Source organism: Palaemon carinicauda, chromosome 21, assembly GCF_036898095.1.
Source record: "Palaemon carinicauda isolate YSFRI2023 chromosome 21, ASM3689809v2, whole genome shotgun sequence".
In the NCBI taxonomy this organism is placed as follows: domain Eukaryota; kingdom Metazoa; phylum Arthropoda; class Malacostraca; order Decapoda; family Palaemonidae; genus Palaemon; species Palaemon carinicauda.
The window spans coordinates 29,008,977-29,026,476 of NC_090745.1; the positions used below are offsets into that span (position 1 = coordinate 29,008,977).

The window sequence follows — 17,500 nt, forward strand, 5'->3', positions numbered from 1 at the left end:
AGAGAGAGAGAGAGAGAGAGAGAGAGAGAGAGAGAGAGAGAGAGAGAGAGAGAGAGAGAAACTTTAATTCTTCACTGCATGACTGCAAAATGCGGTGTACTTTATTATGTGCTCGATCTTTAAACTTTTTTCTTTGGTAAATAAAATAGAGAAATTTTAAATCTATATTTTCCGAATAAATCTACTTGCTGCGAAAGTCACTTACAATAAAAGATTAATTATTACTGGTTAAACAGTCTAGCATTCACCCCGAATAACAATTTGTCATCTTACTTTCTCTCAAGTCAAATACAAGATACGTCTTTACATCATTTTGTGTACACAAAATAAATCAATTGAAAAATAAATTGATCTTTACCAAAGAATTCTACTTATGTAACATCTTACATCAAAGGATTAATTATCCCTTATCAAATCCGAGTCTATCATTCCAGTTGGATATATTTACTTTTTGGCTTCCTCTTAAGCTAAATATAAGAAACAATTCTTTTCAATTTAGCTCTAAATAAAATAAGAGAAATTTTAATCAATTTATCTATTTCAAATAAATCTTTTAAGTATTATTCTTACACTGAAGGATTAATTATCTCTCGTTTAAACAGAGTCTAGCATTCCCGTTAGATAATATATTTCCCATCTTGCTTCCTATAGTCAAATAACAAAAACTAACTTCTTTTCAACAGGCTGCCAAATATACACGCTCAATGGGACATTCTCAGGAGAGACTTGGACGCCATCTGTCGACATAAAAAATCAAGTGACCTTAGCCCTTAAGAGCCCGACAGAAGACCCTTGGCATGAGATCAACGTGGAATTCGAATCGGAGACAGGAGCCAGCGTTGGCACTCTGCAACTCCTGAGGGAGGGCAGCTCGGCTATGACTCTAACCCTCAGCAGTTGGCCAACAACTGTCCACAGCAACAGACAGAAGACGCAGACCCTCAAGTCCCACGGTGCACTCAACAACCTCCTGAAGCTACAGGATTGGGTGTACCTCAACATCTCCGCTGGCGAGAGCGTCACGGTTGACCTTCGGGGTTCCAGTGTCGTCTTCCAGGAATTAAGTGCAAAGGAGTTTAAGAAACTATACGTCAGGGTGCCAGAAGAAGAGGTATTACAGGTGGCTTTCAATTGCGGAAAAGGTAAGGCCTACATCTTCGTCATATCTGGTAAAATCCATCTCAAAATTTTAACGGGCATCATAACCGCATTCAAGTCCATGAATCTTTTTCAGTAATTAAGTAACAGGTCCTAACTTACATAGTGCCACTTATCTTCATGGGTTCAAAACTATTAGTAGTTCTTTCAAAAACTATCATTAATCCGTTGAAAGACAATTTAAATTTAATCAAAAGATATAGGACATTCTTACGAAACAGTATAAACTGCTAGAAGAAATCTTTCCTTAATTGCTAACGAAGCTTGTGCTCTAAAGAATGTCAAGTTTTTGAGTTATAGAAAACAGTATTAAATCTAAATCGAACCTCCAATTTCAAATCATTTCATTTTAGGAGCACTATTTCCTATTGCAATTTAGAAAAAGAACATTCTTACCAACTAAAACTTTATTTCCATCACTGCATAATCTTAGCGATGAATAACACCACAAACAATGAAGTGTTTATCTACAAGTAGATTGGCTTTTATCACAACTCCTTACCAACACACTGTTGCAATCCGGTACTTTTACAAGTACGTGCATTGTCACAAACACGCACCTTCTTAAGTGCATACAGTCTCAAACAAGAAACAATGTCACAAACATCAACTTCCTTAATTGCATGCAATCAATAAACTGAATTGAATACGCAGCTACAGGAACGAACTTTGAAGCAAGTATAAATACCGTATAAACACAAAGGTAAAACGTTCAGAAGAAAGGGGATTTCAGATGGGATAAAGAAATGAGACAAGAAATATCTCAAACCGTTATAAGGGTATTCGTTTTAAAACTCTCCTATAGGCACAGAGACTCACTGAGCAGAGAAGAAATGGTAATCCCAAATTTTCCATAAACGAGAAATAGAAGGATTGAAAAAGTATTTGATATGAGAAATATAGATGGGACATGAGAAAATTGTTAATTTACTTGTAGATAAAACATAGGACGAAAATAAATATACCACAATATGCTTATTTTCTTGAGAGCATGTAACATCTTCAAACAAATAAATACCCTAGGCGATCCGTAGCTTTTCTAAGAGAGAGAGAGAGAGAGGAGAGGAGAGAGAGAGAGAGAGAGAGAGAGAGAGAGAGAGAGAGAGAGAGAGAGAGAGAGAGAAGCCGTATTAGTGGAAGAACAAGCCCCTGGAAGAGCCAGGGAGTAGAAATGTCCCGAAACATTGAGGTACTAGGAAGAACTTGTCGTAAAACTATAGCCTTTTGTCAAGGACTCGATCGTATAAAGAAAAGTTCTATCAAAGAAATGGCTGAAAGAAAAGTAGAAAGATGAAAAAAGTTAACCATATGCAGACAAATCATGAAATGTCAGGGGTGAAATGAAAGGAAACAGCCAATAAGAATAGGCAACGAGGAAAAAAACTGTTAGATAAAGTCTTGCTACAAAGGGACGAGGCTACTCGATGATACGCGGCTATGCCACGTTTCCCACGATGCCTGAGATCAATTTTTAAGACGGTGCTATTTTGATATATATAAAAATAATAAAGAACTGGCCAAAGATAAGATGCCAACATCTCAAAAAAAAGGAAAAAAAAAACATTCATACATCTAGAAAATTTTATCCGTAATGATTTTGTTACAAAGAAGTTATTTCAATCTAGGAGGACGAATCCCTAATTCATTATCAATTAATCAGTAGTTCATTAAGATACACCCACTCCTTTTATCAACAAGAGATTTCCTGAAATGGTAATGATGACGATAAGTTCATGAGACATTATGTGAAACCTACTTTTCAGCTGACTTCTGAGAGATAAGGAACCGATAGTGTGTTTAGCCGCCTTCTAAAAGACATCCAGCTTAAGTCGGTTTTAAGAATCTCATAAATGTAAGACCGATATATAGTCGAAGTAAATCTAGTCTAAAATACAATAGAAACGAAATAAAAAAAAAAAAAAAGTTTTACCCACAATGCGGTTTTGCGTCTTAACCCAACCTAGCCTACATAGATAAAGTCAGTCAGGCTCTCTCTCTCTCTCTCTCTCTCTCTCTCTCTCTCTCTCTCTCTCTCTCTCTCTCTCTCTCTCTCTCTCTCTCATAATCCGAAATTTGTTACAATTATTGCAAGGCAAGCGTCAGCTCTTTTATGCAAAGCAGTATGATGCATACCCAAAGACCCAATTGGGGAAAGCACCCAGTACGAAAAATGAGATAAAACACTACAAAAACTATAAAAGAGGAAGAAAAAAATATAAATTACAGATAAAAATCTTCAAGATATATATCCATTATACTATGAAACAAAACATTTCAGTGCCAAGTTTGAACTTTCGGAGTTTTACCATTTCAACAATACGAGTAAGGAGATCATCCCACAATGTGGTTAAGTACAAGAGTAACCCACATATTAGTTAAGTTGATGCTGATATGTAAACACATTATGGTTTATTTGAATAAAAGATACTAGTCATCATTTAAAACTGAACTATACAAAAAGACTTCAATATAGTGATTATTCACAAGCTGAAATATGTTTCGTTGTTAGTAATATAACAACATTCTAATAAGACTCCAGTTTTTATCCTATTTACATATATGCACCAATTTACTAACACGCAAATAAACTTTATTCAATAATAATAATAATAATAATAATAATAATAATAATAATAATAATAATAATAATAATAATAATAATGAAATTAATCCTGAAGCAATAACTTATCTCATTCTGCCTGATAAAATATTGAAGACACCAATAATGATGGCGTAAAGATAGAAAACTCCGATAATTTTCTATCCTAGCGATGTTTCGTAAAAAGTCTGCGGTCTTTCATGACCCGATTTCACTTTGGACTAAGCTTGATCCGGGTACAAATAAACATCAGTAAATTAAGACTCGATAGCAGACGAGGACCTCCTTCAGAAACATTTATGTTTCATAGATAATATCATTTGGTCATTTCAACCCTGTACGAGTACCTGTAAGGACCAGCTGTAGTTGGACAGACAGACTGATTGAAAGACAGACAAGCAGACAGTTTCCCTTCTTGCACATCTATCATATGATGTTGAACCTTTTTACCAGGTACTCTTCATCATTGTAGAAAGAATTGCGCTGACATGGTAACCATCAAACATACTGACATACAGAAGGATAGAAAGAAGAAATAAGTACGAATGATGCATGAACTACAGTACTACGGGCTGAAAGTGTATGTTTTCTTGTGCCTAAGCTGGAAAAAGACCGGCGTCAATGCCTTTCAATTCAGCAGTATTATGATTCATGATTAGATGTGGTCACTGACGTATTGAACACTGTTGGAATCGTCCCAGTGCACTGAGTATCGGAGTGCACTGATTCCAGTTAATGTATTCCGTGATGACTTTAGTAATGGCGGTGAATATTCTGTAAATTTTGTGGTTAATTAATCATTAAAGACAACAATAACTGTTTTGTTAGTTGTATATTCCTGTTCTTCTATCCCTCCCCTTCCATTTGACACCAAACATGACTGCTTACCATCACATTTGAAAATCCATTGTTCTCATAATTCAATCGTTAATCACTAACTAATGACGGAGATAATCGTTCAGTCTAGTGCACCATTGTGTTTTTTCTGTCTCTTCCCTTTAATTTGATGACAAACACGACTGATGTCTGTCGATTTTGAAAATTATTTTTTTTCTTTCAAATAATCGTTAGTTACTAATCAATAAAGATTAGAATCACTCCCACAAGTGCACCAAATTAATAGGTCCCTCCTGTTTTACTAGACACTAAACAGGGTCATTTTCAGTTGACTTCGAGAGTGGATTGTTCTTTAATTACTAATCAACAAAGAAAAAACTATAAAAATCAGGCTCTATATGTTGATGCGGGTAACCTTCCAGTATAAACACGCCAGGTTTCAGACAGTTCACTCAGGTATTACGAGAGGAGTAAGCTTTTGAAGTTAATACCTCTTAAATGTTTAATTAGTTGATTAACAATCAATGGTCCGACACAACCTTCTGTTCAGTGATCAATGAGTACTCTATTCTAGAGTCTACATACCAAATTTCACGTGCAACCGACGCTTATTCCAAGTTGTCGAAATTTCATTGTTTTCACTCTAATCAATTACTAATTAGCGCGTATAATTTTGGAAAGAAAGCTCAGGGATTGATAGATAATGACCCATAAAATAAACCTACAAGGTTTCATGACGATTAGTTCACGAATAACGTAGGAGTGAGCAAAAATTACAATATACACATCAAGAACTTCTTGAACAACATGAGTAGCGGTTCAGCAAGCCTTCGTCCTGCAATAATAATAATAATAATAATAATAATAATAATAATAATAATAATAATAATAATAATAATCATCATCTATCTATCTATCTACCATGGCACTTCCACCAAACTTTGGGAGGTAACTGGCATCCAAAAAGAAATTAAATGGGATTTTTTTTCTGGTTCCTCCTTGCCTGACGAGGGACTCGCCCGATTTTGCTTGGTACTGCTAGGTTGACATAACCCACTTCCCCTGTCTTCCACTACGAATGAGGCTTCATATGCCACTTCCACTACTTCAACGGTCACCAAAAGGACCCGAAGTAGCAGCAGGGCCTATCAGAACTGCATCATATCACACTCCATTCATTTCTATTCCTAGCATGCTCTTTTACCTCTCTCACATCCATCCTCCTATCACAGAAAGCTTTCTTCACTCCATTCATCCACACAAAAATTGCCCTTCCCCTTGCACTTCTCCCATCAACTCATCACCAATCCACTATAGCTGCTAATTCATTCCTCACAACCGTTCTCACTTTTACTACTTCGTTCCTAACTATCCAGTCGAGATACAACAACCATACTCCTCAGACATTTCATCTCCAACACATGCAATTTCTGTCTCGCCGTCACATTCATTCCCCACAACTCCGATCCATACATCACAGTTTGTACCATCTCTTTCTCATACAGAATCTGCTTTCACTCCACCATTTGCAGCAACAGCAGAACCCAAGTACTTAAACTGATCTACTTCAAGTAACTCTTCATTCAACATGACATTCAATCTAGCACCACCCACCCTTCTTGTGCACCTCATAACCTTACTCTTACCCACATTACCTCATTAGATCATTTCAACCCTATAGGAGTACCTGTAAGGACTAGTTGTAGTTTGAGATAGACTGATTGAAAGACAACCAGGAATACAGTCTCCCTTCTTACACATCTTTCTAAACTCTGTCAATAATCGACACAGTTTCTCTAAGTCTGCAACCCATACAGCATCATCCGCAAACACCAACTGATTCACCTCCCACTCATGATCACTCTCATATATGTTTCAATCTTCGACCAAGCACTCGAGTATTTCCCTCTCATACAGCTCCATCAACACACAAACTGAACCATGGCAACATCACACATTCCTGTCTCAGCCCCACTCTCACTGGAAAGCACTCGCTCATTTCATTCCTTATCCTAACACATGCTTTACCGCCAATGTATAAACTCTTCACTGCTTGCAACAACCTTCCACTAATTCCATATAACATCATCACATTCCACATTGTATCTCTTTCTACTATCATAACCTTTTTCCAGATATATAAAAGCAAAATATACCTCCTTACCTTTTGCTAAGTATTTCTCGTATACCTGCCTAACGAAAAAAAAAAATCTGATCCATACATCCCCTACCTCTTCTAAAGCCACCCTGCACTTCTAAAATTTCATCCTCCAGTTTTATCCTGAATCCTATTAATTAACACACTACCATACACTTTTCCAACCACACTCAACACACCTATACCACTAGAATTACAACACATGCACATCTCCCTTACCTTTATGTAACAAAACAATATACGCAGCCCCCTCTGATTCACTGGCACCATTGACAACATGAAACATATCAAACAATTTCACCAACCATTCCAGCACAGTCCCATTCCCTTCCTTTAACATCTCGACCCTCACACCATCCATACCGGGTGCTTTTTCTGCTCTGATTTCATCTAGTGCTCTCTTCACTCCCTCCGTTGTAATCACTCTCTCATTATCATCTAGCACTGGCACCTCAACACCTGCAACAGCATTATATCTGCTTCCCTTATCATCCTCAACATTCATCACCTTTCAAAATATTCAGATCGCCTTTTCCTCACTTCATATCCTTTCAACAACCTTCTATTTTCATCTTTCACTGTCTCTTCATTCCTCGATCCACCCTTTCTTAGTCTCTTCACTTCTTTCCAAAACTTTTTATTCCCTCATTACGAACTACCCAATGTCTGACACCACCCTCAATCAGCTGCCCTCTTTGCCTCAGCCATCATCCGTTTTACTTCCACATTTCTTTCTCTTATATCTTTCATAATTCTCTATACTATTACTCTGTAATCATTCTTCAAATGCCCTCTTTTTCTCTTCCACCCTCACTCAATTCCACCACTTGCTACTCTTCCTCATACTACTTCTAACAATCCTCTTACCAAACACATCACTTGCAATCTCAATAAAATTTTACTTTACTAGGTTCCACTCCTCAAGATTATCAGTTTCTCTCAATTTCATCCAGTCATATGCCACTTTCATCCTTTCTTGATACTTCATTTTTTACCTCTGGTTTTTTCAACTCTTCCATCTTCACCACCTCCCTTTTACAAACCCCCATTCTATTTTCCCACTCTTTTGCTACGACTAATTTTGCTTCAACCAAAATGATCAGATATACCGATGGCCCCACCTTTAATACTTGCACATCTTTCAATCTTCCAACCAGGCTTCTTGTTTTCAACACATACTCCATCAATGCTCTTTACACCACTCTTTCATATGCCACTCTTACCCAAGTATACTTATATATATATATATATATATATATATATATATATATATATATATATATATATATATATATATATAAATACTTATTATATATATATATAAGTATACTATATATATATATATATATATATATATATATATATATATATATATTGAAAAAACTATTACTTATCACTAGCTCTTATTCAACACACTTATCTAGTAGTCTCTCACCACTCTAAGTATGACGTACCAGGTGAAAATAACAACATATACACGCACTACTTAATAATATCTCGTCTTCAAACTGACAAAAAGGTCGAGATTATTATAAGATCAGCACCCACGAAATAAAGAAAAAATTATATGAAATAAAGAAAAACAAAGTAAATTCAAAATTGTTTTGTATTTCCAGCAGCCCCGCCTGCATTTCCAGATGATGTTGATGGATCAGGCCCTGCGTCCTTCGAACCACGAACGGACGACGGAAAATCAAGTCCCCTGATCGTTTTGGGAGTAATAGTTGTGGTGGGGGTGATGGCTACTGGCAATATCCTATGGCTCAGGAAGAAAAAAAGCAACACAGGTGTCGCTGATGCTACAACGAGGAATAATTAACATTCCAACGCTCAGAGCAGAGGAGATTAACTGGAAGGCTACAAAAAGAAAATGTTTCCAAACTATTGCCATGCTACTAGACATATAAAAATCATCAACAGTATATGAATCAAACTGGAATAGTACCTGTCTAGGGTTATTGGCAAACACAAAATATTAACAACAACGAGACCAGCCGTGACGGACTTGTCATAGGCGAGAATAGAAAAAAAAAATATTGAACTCTGGAACTAGAAATCATAAATGTTAGCTAGGCTACAATCAATTACAAATAAAAAATCCACTATTAAGACCAGGCAACATTAATATGCTACCAAGGCTCCTGTCAACAAGAAAAATCATCTATAACAGGACTACAATAAACTGCGTTACTAAAGCTACGAGAGAAAAATAACAACCTAACTAAGACCAGGTAATCAGGTGTTACCAATTTCCAGTTAAGAAACTTGAAGCGAAACCTTAACATGCAGTACTAGGATGATATTCAAAGGCATCGACAAATCAGTTTGACTGATCTAAGGTCAGAAATTCAGCGAACATCTGAGGAAATCAGCATTGAATCTTAAACCTAAAAAATCAAAATGAAGAGATACAGAAAACCTGGCAATCTTCCTAGCTTAGCACAGTAAAGGTATTTGGTCTGGTTACATGACAGTCACTCCTCTAATAAAAATAACTATCAAATGAACAACTATGTAGCCACTGACGAAAACTGGGAAGATTCTGCTTATAAGAAAGTTGTCCATTATCTTCAGTGTATATTGTAAAATGAAACCTGTGAGGTGGTCATGGTGATGAACATTTCTCCTGTATCAGAGCAACTATTTAATAAACCAATGGTTACTAATGCTGGTTTCAGTACTCCAACTTCTTTCAAGCTCAAGCATAGCTTGAGAGAGAGAGAGAGAGAGAGAGAGAGAGAGAGAGAGAGAGAGAGAGGGAGAGAGAGAGAGAGAGGGGGGGGAGAGGGAGGGAGAGAGATTTGGCATGATTAATCAATCAGATCTTATAAAATTACTTATTTGACCAAGCTCAACCAAAAGCCAGTTACCATTTACCCAGTCAACAAAAACTGTAAGGGAGAAGTCTTTTAAAAGTAAATAAACTTTTAGAGGAATTTTGGGGGGTCCCCTCTCATCACCTTGTACGACCGTCCATACAGGAGTCGCCAGTCCAACTGGCAAACCTATTCCGACAGCAGACATGTAGGGGAAGAGTGACCTTCTGGCCACTGACGATTATCATTTTTATTATCACTTGTCCAAATCACCGTGTGCCTTATCATGTGGAGGTCCAGATTATTTTAACCTTTGTTTATTTTGTTGTTCCTATGATTACAGGATATATTTAAGGTTTGACAAGATCTTCCCACCTATGTACTTTTTACGTTTATGAACTTTTATGACTAAGCATGTATGTATATGCATATACATGATAATTTTTCACATCTACTAGTGTTTTTTATATATTCATATAAGCCATAAATACCTCTTAATATCGAATTCCCCACTGGGTCTCTGAGCCCGAGGCAGAGCGAATTCGATTTTAAGTGATATTTATGCCTCCGATGCCTTAGATGACCGCGGAGGTAGCAGCAGTAGGGGATTCAGCATTATGAAGCTTCATCTGTGGTGGATAATGTGGGAGGGTGGGCTGTGGCACCCTAGCAGTACCAGCTGAACTCGGTTGAGTCCCTTGTTAGGCTGGGGGAACGTAGAGAGTAGAGGTCCCCTTTTTGTTTTTTTGTTTTTGTTTCATTTTGTTGATGTCGGCTACCCCCCAAAATTGGGGGAAGTGCCTTGATATATGTATGTATATATATATATATATATATATATATATATATATATATATATAATATATATATATAATATATATATATATATACATAATATATATATAATATATATATATACATATATATATACAGTATATATATATAGATATATATATATATATATATATATATATATATATATATATATATATATATATTGCATTAGTTTCGTTTACAGATAAATTGATTAAAACGTACTTAAGACGTAAAAGAACACTAAGATACAATATACAATTTCAACCCTAATCATTAATCCTTTCTTCCAGCCAAGAGTGTGGAACACGTGACGGTAACAGAGGCACCCGAGCCTGAGAAATCTGGCACGAAGGTCATCATCGTGGCTCTCGTCCTGGCTGGTCTGGTCATTGGCGTTGCTGCCTTCTGGTGCATAGGCCGGAAGAAGAGGAACGCCTTAGTCCAGACGATGGGAGAAAAAGAGCAGGAGCACTTGGACAGATGTCAGGAGTGCGGAGACCCCATCGAGGAAGAGGAGACGGCCACCTGTGAGGATAAGGAGAAGGTGGAAGAAGGAGAAGCGCTTATGTCAAAGGACCTCAACAAATGTCAGGAATGTGGCGATATGATTGACGACCAAGAGGATGAGGCGAAGGAGGATGAGGCCCTTTCTGAAGAAGAGGAATGCGTCTGCTCAAAGGAAGAGTAGAAACTTGAAGGGACAACTGTTCCCCTGATTAAATTCGATGCTTTACCTGCGTTTGAGGTCAAAAGAACTATCGGAGATCATAATTATGATCAGCGACCGTAGCATGTCATAGTAACTGGCAATAATTATCAAGTAATGACAACAAATTGATTAAGATTGAACAAAGAATATTGAACAAACATGCGTCTAGATTTAATAAAATACATCAAATCCAAATTCATACAAGGAGGTTAAAATTCACTTCTAAAAGTAAAAAAAAAAAAATTCATATAATTTAATAAAGGAAATACTACTATAAAAATTTGAGATGAAAAATGAGAAAGCTGCAAACAATTAACTGATTTGTATTGAATCCATCACTTAAAGAACGCGTCCATATCAATAATAAGCTTGAAGGAAATCTAATGCATGTACTGGACAAAGCAAGAAGCCATTCATTAGGACTCGATTAACTGTCCAATGAAACATTATTTCAGCCTATTTAATAGCTTTTGTAAAAGTACAAGACGTAGTTTATGTATAACTTTATAAAACACTGATCAAACCATCACATACACAAGACCAACACCGCCCCCCCCCCCCCCCCCCACACAAATTCATATAAATATATATATGTATATATATATGTGAATATATATATATATATATATATATATATATATATATATATATATATATATATATATATATATATATATATATATATTATAACTATATAATTAACATTACACAATCCTCTTCAATATAGAGAAATATCAGCCTCATCACGACACTTGAAGCACGCAACCTTCCCTCTTTCCCACAGTTTCAACAACATAATTTCGGATAACTTCAAATTATTCACACGGCTATGATTCATAATTCCTAATTTTCATCCAATTTGACATCTTAATAAAAAAAAAAAAACTAAGATATCCTTATTTTCATTGACAACCTGATAAAGGATTCCGGTAATATTCTATTTTCTGGTAGAAATAAACCTCTTATACTTCAGGACACCTGCAATTACTCCAGGTAAACTAGTGTTAACATAATGCCGCCAGGCTACTGCGCAAATTCACCAGATCTGACCACTGCAAAAGCTTCAATAACTTCGTACTATTTAGTTAGTAGTATATGAGGTTTTCTTCAATGTATTTGACTTCAAGCACAAAGATTTGGACAAATTACATATTCGTATCAATATGAGAACACTCTTCACGAGTGTCAGTATGCATTTATGATTGCTAATTATTATTATCATTATTACTAGCTAAGCTACAACCCTAGTTGGAAAAGCAATATGCTATAAGCCCAAGGGCTCTAAAGGAGAAAAATATCCCAGTGAGGAAAGGAAATTAGGAAATAAATAAACGATGTAAGTAATGATAATTAAAATAAAATACTTTAAAAACATTAACAACATTACAACATATTTAATTTATAAACTATAAAAGGACTTATGTAAGCCTGTTCAACATAAAAACATTTGCGGCGAGTTTGAACTTTTGAAGTTTTACTGATTCAACTATCCGATTAGGAAGATCATTCCAAAACTTGTCACAGCTGGAATAAAACTTCTAGAGTATTGGGTAGTATTGAGCCTCATGATGGAAAAGGCCTGACCATTAGAATTAACTGTATACATAGTATTACGAACAGGATGAAACTGTCCAGGAAGATCTGAATGTAAAGGATCGTCAGAATTATAAAAAAAATCTTATGCAACATGCATAATGAACTAATTGAACGACGGTGCCACTTTATAAACCGTAAGTTTCTGTCAAACAAATTAAGATAAGAATCAGCAGCTGAAGACCAGACAGCAAAACAATACTCGAAACAAGATAAAATGAAAGAATTAAAACACTTCAAAATAGATTGATCACCGAAAGTCTTGAAAAACTTTCTCAATAAACCATTTTTTTTGTGCAATTGAGGAAGACACAGACCTAATGTGTTTTTCAAAAGTAAATTTGCTGTCGAGAATCACACCTAAAATTTTAAAAGTTATACAAAGTTAAAAAAACATCAATACAGAGATCCGGATGTTGAGGAGCCACGGTCCTTGACCTACTTACAATCATACTTTGAGTTTTGTTATGATTCAACTTCATACCCCATAATTTGCCTCATGCACTAATTTTCGCTAGATCTCTAATAAGGGATTTATCAACCCCAGATCTACATTCAGGAGATGGAATTGATGCAAAGAGAGTAGCATTATCTGCATATGCAACAAGCTTGTTTTCTAGACCAAACCAAATATCATGCGTATATAGTATGAAAAGTAATGGGCCAAGAAAACTACCCTGAGGAACACCAGATATTACATTCCTATACTCACTATAGTGCCCATTAACAACAACTCTTTGCGATCTATTACTTAAAAATTCAATAATGATGCTAAGAAACGACCCACCCACTCCCACCTGTTTGAGTTTGAAAACAAGGGCCTCATGATCAACACGGTCAAAGGCAGCACTAAAATCAAGGCCAATCATACGAACTTCCTGACAACAATCAATGGATTTCTGTACAGCATTGGAGATTGTAAGAAGGCCATCATGTTCCAAGGCCTTTACGAAAACCAAATTGCAAACTAGGGAACAGATGATTACCTTCAGCAAACCTATTAAAACGTTTTGCCAGAACACGTTCAAAAACTTTAGATAATATGGGAGTTATGGAAATTGGGCGGTAATCAGTTGGACTTTAGCTACCACAAACACATTTACATAGTAGAGTAACATTACCCACTCTCTAACAAGTGCTAAAAGCTCCTCTTCTTGCTAACTTGCGCAAAACTAGTCTTCATAACAAACAAAGGAAAAATACCATTTGGGTCTACACCTCCATAAGCATCAAGGTCCATCAAGAGAGCTTTAATTTCACGAGATCGAAAAGCTGAACTAGTTAGTTTAGCCTCAAGAAAACAGGAATAAGGAAGTTCGAGATTCTCGTTACTCTGCTTGCTGTCAAACACATCTGCCAAAAGGGTTGCCTTTTCCTTTGGACAAGAGCCATCTGGTTTAAGTAAGAGAGGAATTGTTGCATCTACACCAAAGAGTGCAGATTTAAGGGTAGTCCACCACTTACGCTCCTTGGTTGTACCAGAAAGGGTTTCTTTTATGGCTAAATTGTATTCTTTCTCAGTTGAGGCATAAACATTCTGAGCCAAAGCTCTAAGCTGAATAGTTATTCCAGGTCAAATCTGATCTATTACCCTTCCAAAGATGATAGGCCTCAGATTATATGTCAATAATTTGAACTTCAAGTTAACTTATATAAGGTAATAAGATTTTTTTTCCACTAAAACTGTACTTAGTAAATTTCCCCCGGTCATATCATAGATTTTATAGTATTATTTACCTTTGAATTTGGCCTGGGTTTACGAATCAAAGAATAAATATTTTTTCCGGACCATAGATTAATTTTCCTAATCAAAAGTGAACGGGAATAATGAGCTTTAAATTATTTACTTATTTATTTAAGAAAATCGTTTATTCGTCGTGGAGTAAAAACTTGAAGACGAAATCATAGGCTACTTTTGAAATTCAAAATGTACTGAAGGATATAGGTATAATTTTCTCAAATCGAGCCTTATTAATAAAATACTATTTCTTATTCACCATACAAGAGACAAAGTTATAATTTTCAAGCTTTATTTGCCTACTATGAATAATTATTTAACCCAGATAGGAAAATAAGATGTGTCCCACACCAGACCAGGCATGTCCTGTTATCGAGGTACAGTATATTGAAGCGTGTTCATCCGATTAAAAAGTTATTCTTTCAATGCAAACATACGCAAAATCAAAAGTACGCTTGCCAGATGTAATAACAGATCTAGTCCAAATAAGGTACAAAAAATTATTTCGAGTATCAAAAATTATTTTAAGTAACAGAAGGTCAATACTAAGTAACCGAAGTTTTAAATGCAATATACGCAAACTAAAAGGTAAGCAAGCCAGACTTAATCACAGATATTTTGTCACCACAGACTATAAGCAACTCTAAATTATTCAGAGTAACTAAATGTCAATACCAGCCTCCTGGCAAGTACAGTGGTAACGTGTTCGTCTACCATTCGCATGACAGCAGATCGATCCCAGCCCAAGACCGTAAGTTTAAGAAGTTTACTGGGGAGGCCCCTGCTATGGTTGGGCACCGCAGTGGGGTGTTGGGATTGCCCAGCTGACGTTCTGGTGAGCATTCATTGAGATGAAACTGGAACTATAACCAGACACCTTTAACCTTTAAGTAACCAAAGTCTATTTTAAAGCTTCAATATGACAACAAATTAAAAAACATGCCACAGTAATTTCAGTGATAATGTTTATAAGGTTTAACATAAGACTCAAAATGAGACGAAAGTGACTGATGATCATGCAGGCAGAACATGCATTAAAGCACATCTGAAATATGAGAACAAAAACTTTAATAACAACCGTTCTAAAACGAGCAACCTTCGGAAGGGTTTATGAATAAAAGCATTGAAATTCTCCAGCATGATGATGATGAGCATGCCACGACTAAGACAAAGAGGAAAGGTATTACAACCAATACCTAGACAGGAGAAAAGGCAGAGAGAGAGAGAGAGAGAGAGAGAGAGAGAGAGAGAGAGAGAGAGATCCTCTCTAACTCACTGGGCCCTTCACTCGCACCAGGGGTACACGTGCGCACACGCACACTTCCCTCCCTTCAACATCGCATTATTAAATTTCGGACAATAGGAGGAGGAGGAAGGTAAATACAGGGGAGGAGAACGCCAAGCTCTCATAATCCCCGCACTTCGATCACCTGTTCCTCTTCGATATTCCAAAGGACTACTTGGGCAGAGAGAGAGAGAGAGAGAGAGAGAGAGAGAGAGAGAGAGAGAGAGAGAGAGAGAGAGAGAGAGAGAAAATTACGTAATGGTCAATTCAATCAGCATAAAGGAATATTAACCATTTATTCAACCTAATAATTCTTTTTTTTTATTAATAAACTAAGGAAGCAAATCAACAACCGCTAAGCTATCAATCAGATTTCAAAAGGCCATATCCAAGCATAGAAATATTCAGTCAAGATCGCGAATGAACAACGCCAGGATAGAAAATAACGTCTATATCACTAAGACCTCTATTAACATTATCTTTAGGCAACAACATTGCAGCATCAGGGGGAAAAATTCTAAAATAACATTCCCGTTTTCGTAATTCAAATAAAAGTAGATAAATCACTAGACGAGTACTTTTTGGATTAAGGACTTTTGGGTTTAAAAGTCTTTTCACTTCATATCAATTTTTTTTATAATGTACTTAATTACACAAAGTAACTTATATAAAATCAATTTTTCGATTTTTTTCCACCTACAAAATTATTCTACAAATAAAAAAATACAATAATTATTCGAAGCATATGGAAAACGATAAAAAATTGTGTGGTTGCACCAAACCATAATCTAAAAAGGTAACATCTCGAAATAAAGAATCAAATGCTAGTTCTTAAAACAAAGTGAACAGAAGTCGAGTTCAAACAAAAGATTTATCTTCAATACCATACGTCCTCAACAACTTGAACCTTGCCTTTCTTTTATTATGAAAGTTTCTTCTTCGTGTATACAAATTACTTTTCCTTTCAGTTTCATACATCTCTGATAAATGTTTAAGTGCAAACACTTCATCCACATGAGAAGTTCCTCATGTATACCCACACTGACCTTATATAATCCCTTTCTCTGTCGCCTGTCTATATCAAAATCCTACCAAAATCTTAACTGAAATGTGGAGTAGTTTAAAATCCAATAATTATTAGTCTCTTATCTCTTATCCTTAAACAATTTCATAATAACCACTTTCATTGTTTTCTCTGAAATATTTCCTTCGACGTGCCTTGCACACCCTAGTCAACCACAGCATAGTACATTTCCCTACCATACTGCAGAACCTTACTTGTTACCAGCAACCTCAGATCCCCCCCCCCACCTCCTTTTCAACCTCTTGAATGCCTTCTTTGCGTTTTTTTTTACGCTTTAAACACTTTGCTGAATACATCAGGACTGAATGACACAAGCAAGGAGTGATTCATGTTTGGAAATGCTGATAGAAGTATGAGGAGGGAGATTATGAGGTTGAAAAGAATGAAATACTCTAGGAGTTAGTGGGAATACAAAGAATAAAAAAAAAAGACTGGCTAGATAGGTTACAGAAGACTGCATTACTCAATGCCGGTACATTATTTACTTTAAAGGATGTGGAAGATCCTTTAGCAGGATACAAAGTGTAAAAGGGAACAGAAGAAAGTGTTACTTCCTTTAAGTTATCTAAGTCTATAAAACCGGAATGACACAAAAAACCCCACCTGTAAATGTAATTTCACAATTCTGGGATCCAAAAATGTGTCATGAACAGAGTGTCGAACAGCTGATTCTTGTAGACGATAAATTAATTTTTAAAAATAAAAGT

General features: G+C 36.0%; 2 protein-coding genes across 2 annotated transcripts in view; one reads left to right on the forward strand and one right to left on the reverse strand.

The window, feature by feature from the left end:
* LOC137615244 (uncharacterized) overlaps positions 1 to 11,648 on the forward strand; it is a 19,081-nt gene extending 7,433 nt beyond the window's left edge. The window contains exons 2-3 of the mRNA XM_068344964.1: positions 684 to 1,142; positions 10,675 to 11,648. Coding sequence (XP_068201065.1) covers positions 684 to 1,142; positions 10,675 to 11,072 — 857 coding nt within the window. The 3' untranslated portion in view covers positions 11,073 to 11,648. The remainder of the gene's footprint in view (positions 1 to 683; positions 1,143 to 10,674) is intronic.
* Positions 1 to 17,500, reverse strand: part of LOC137615243 (excitatory amino acid transporter 3-like) — a 1,014,688-nt gene that overhangs the window by 913,341 nt on the left and 83,847 nt on the right. The gene's annotated exons all lie outside the window — the stretch shown is intronic.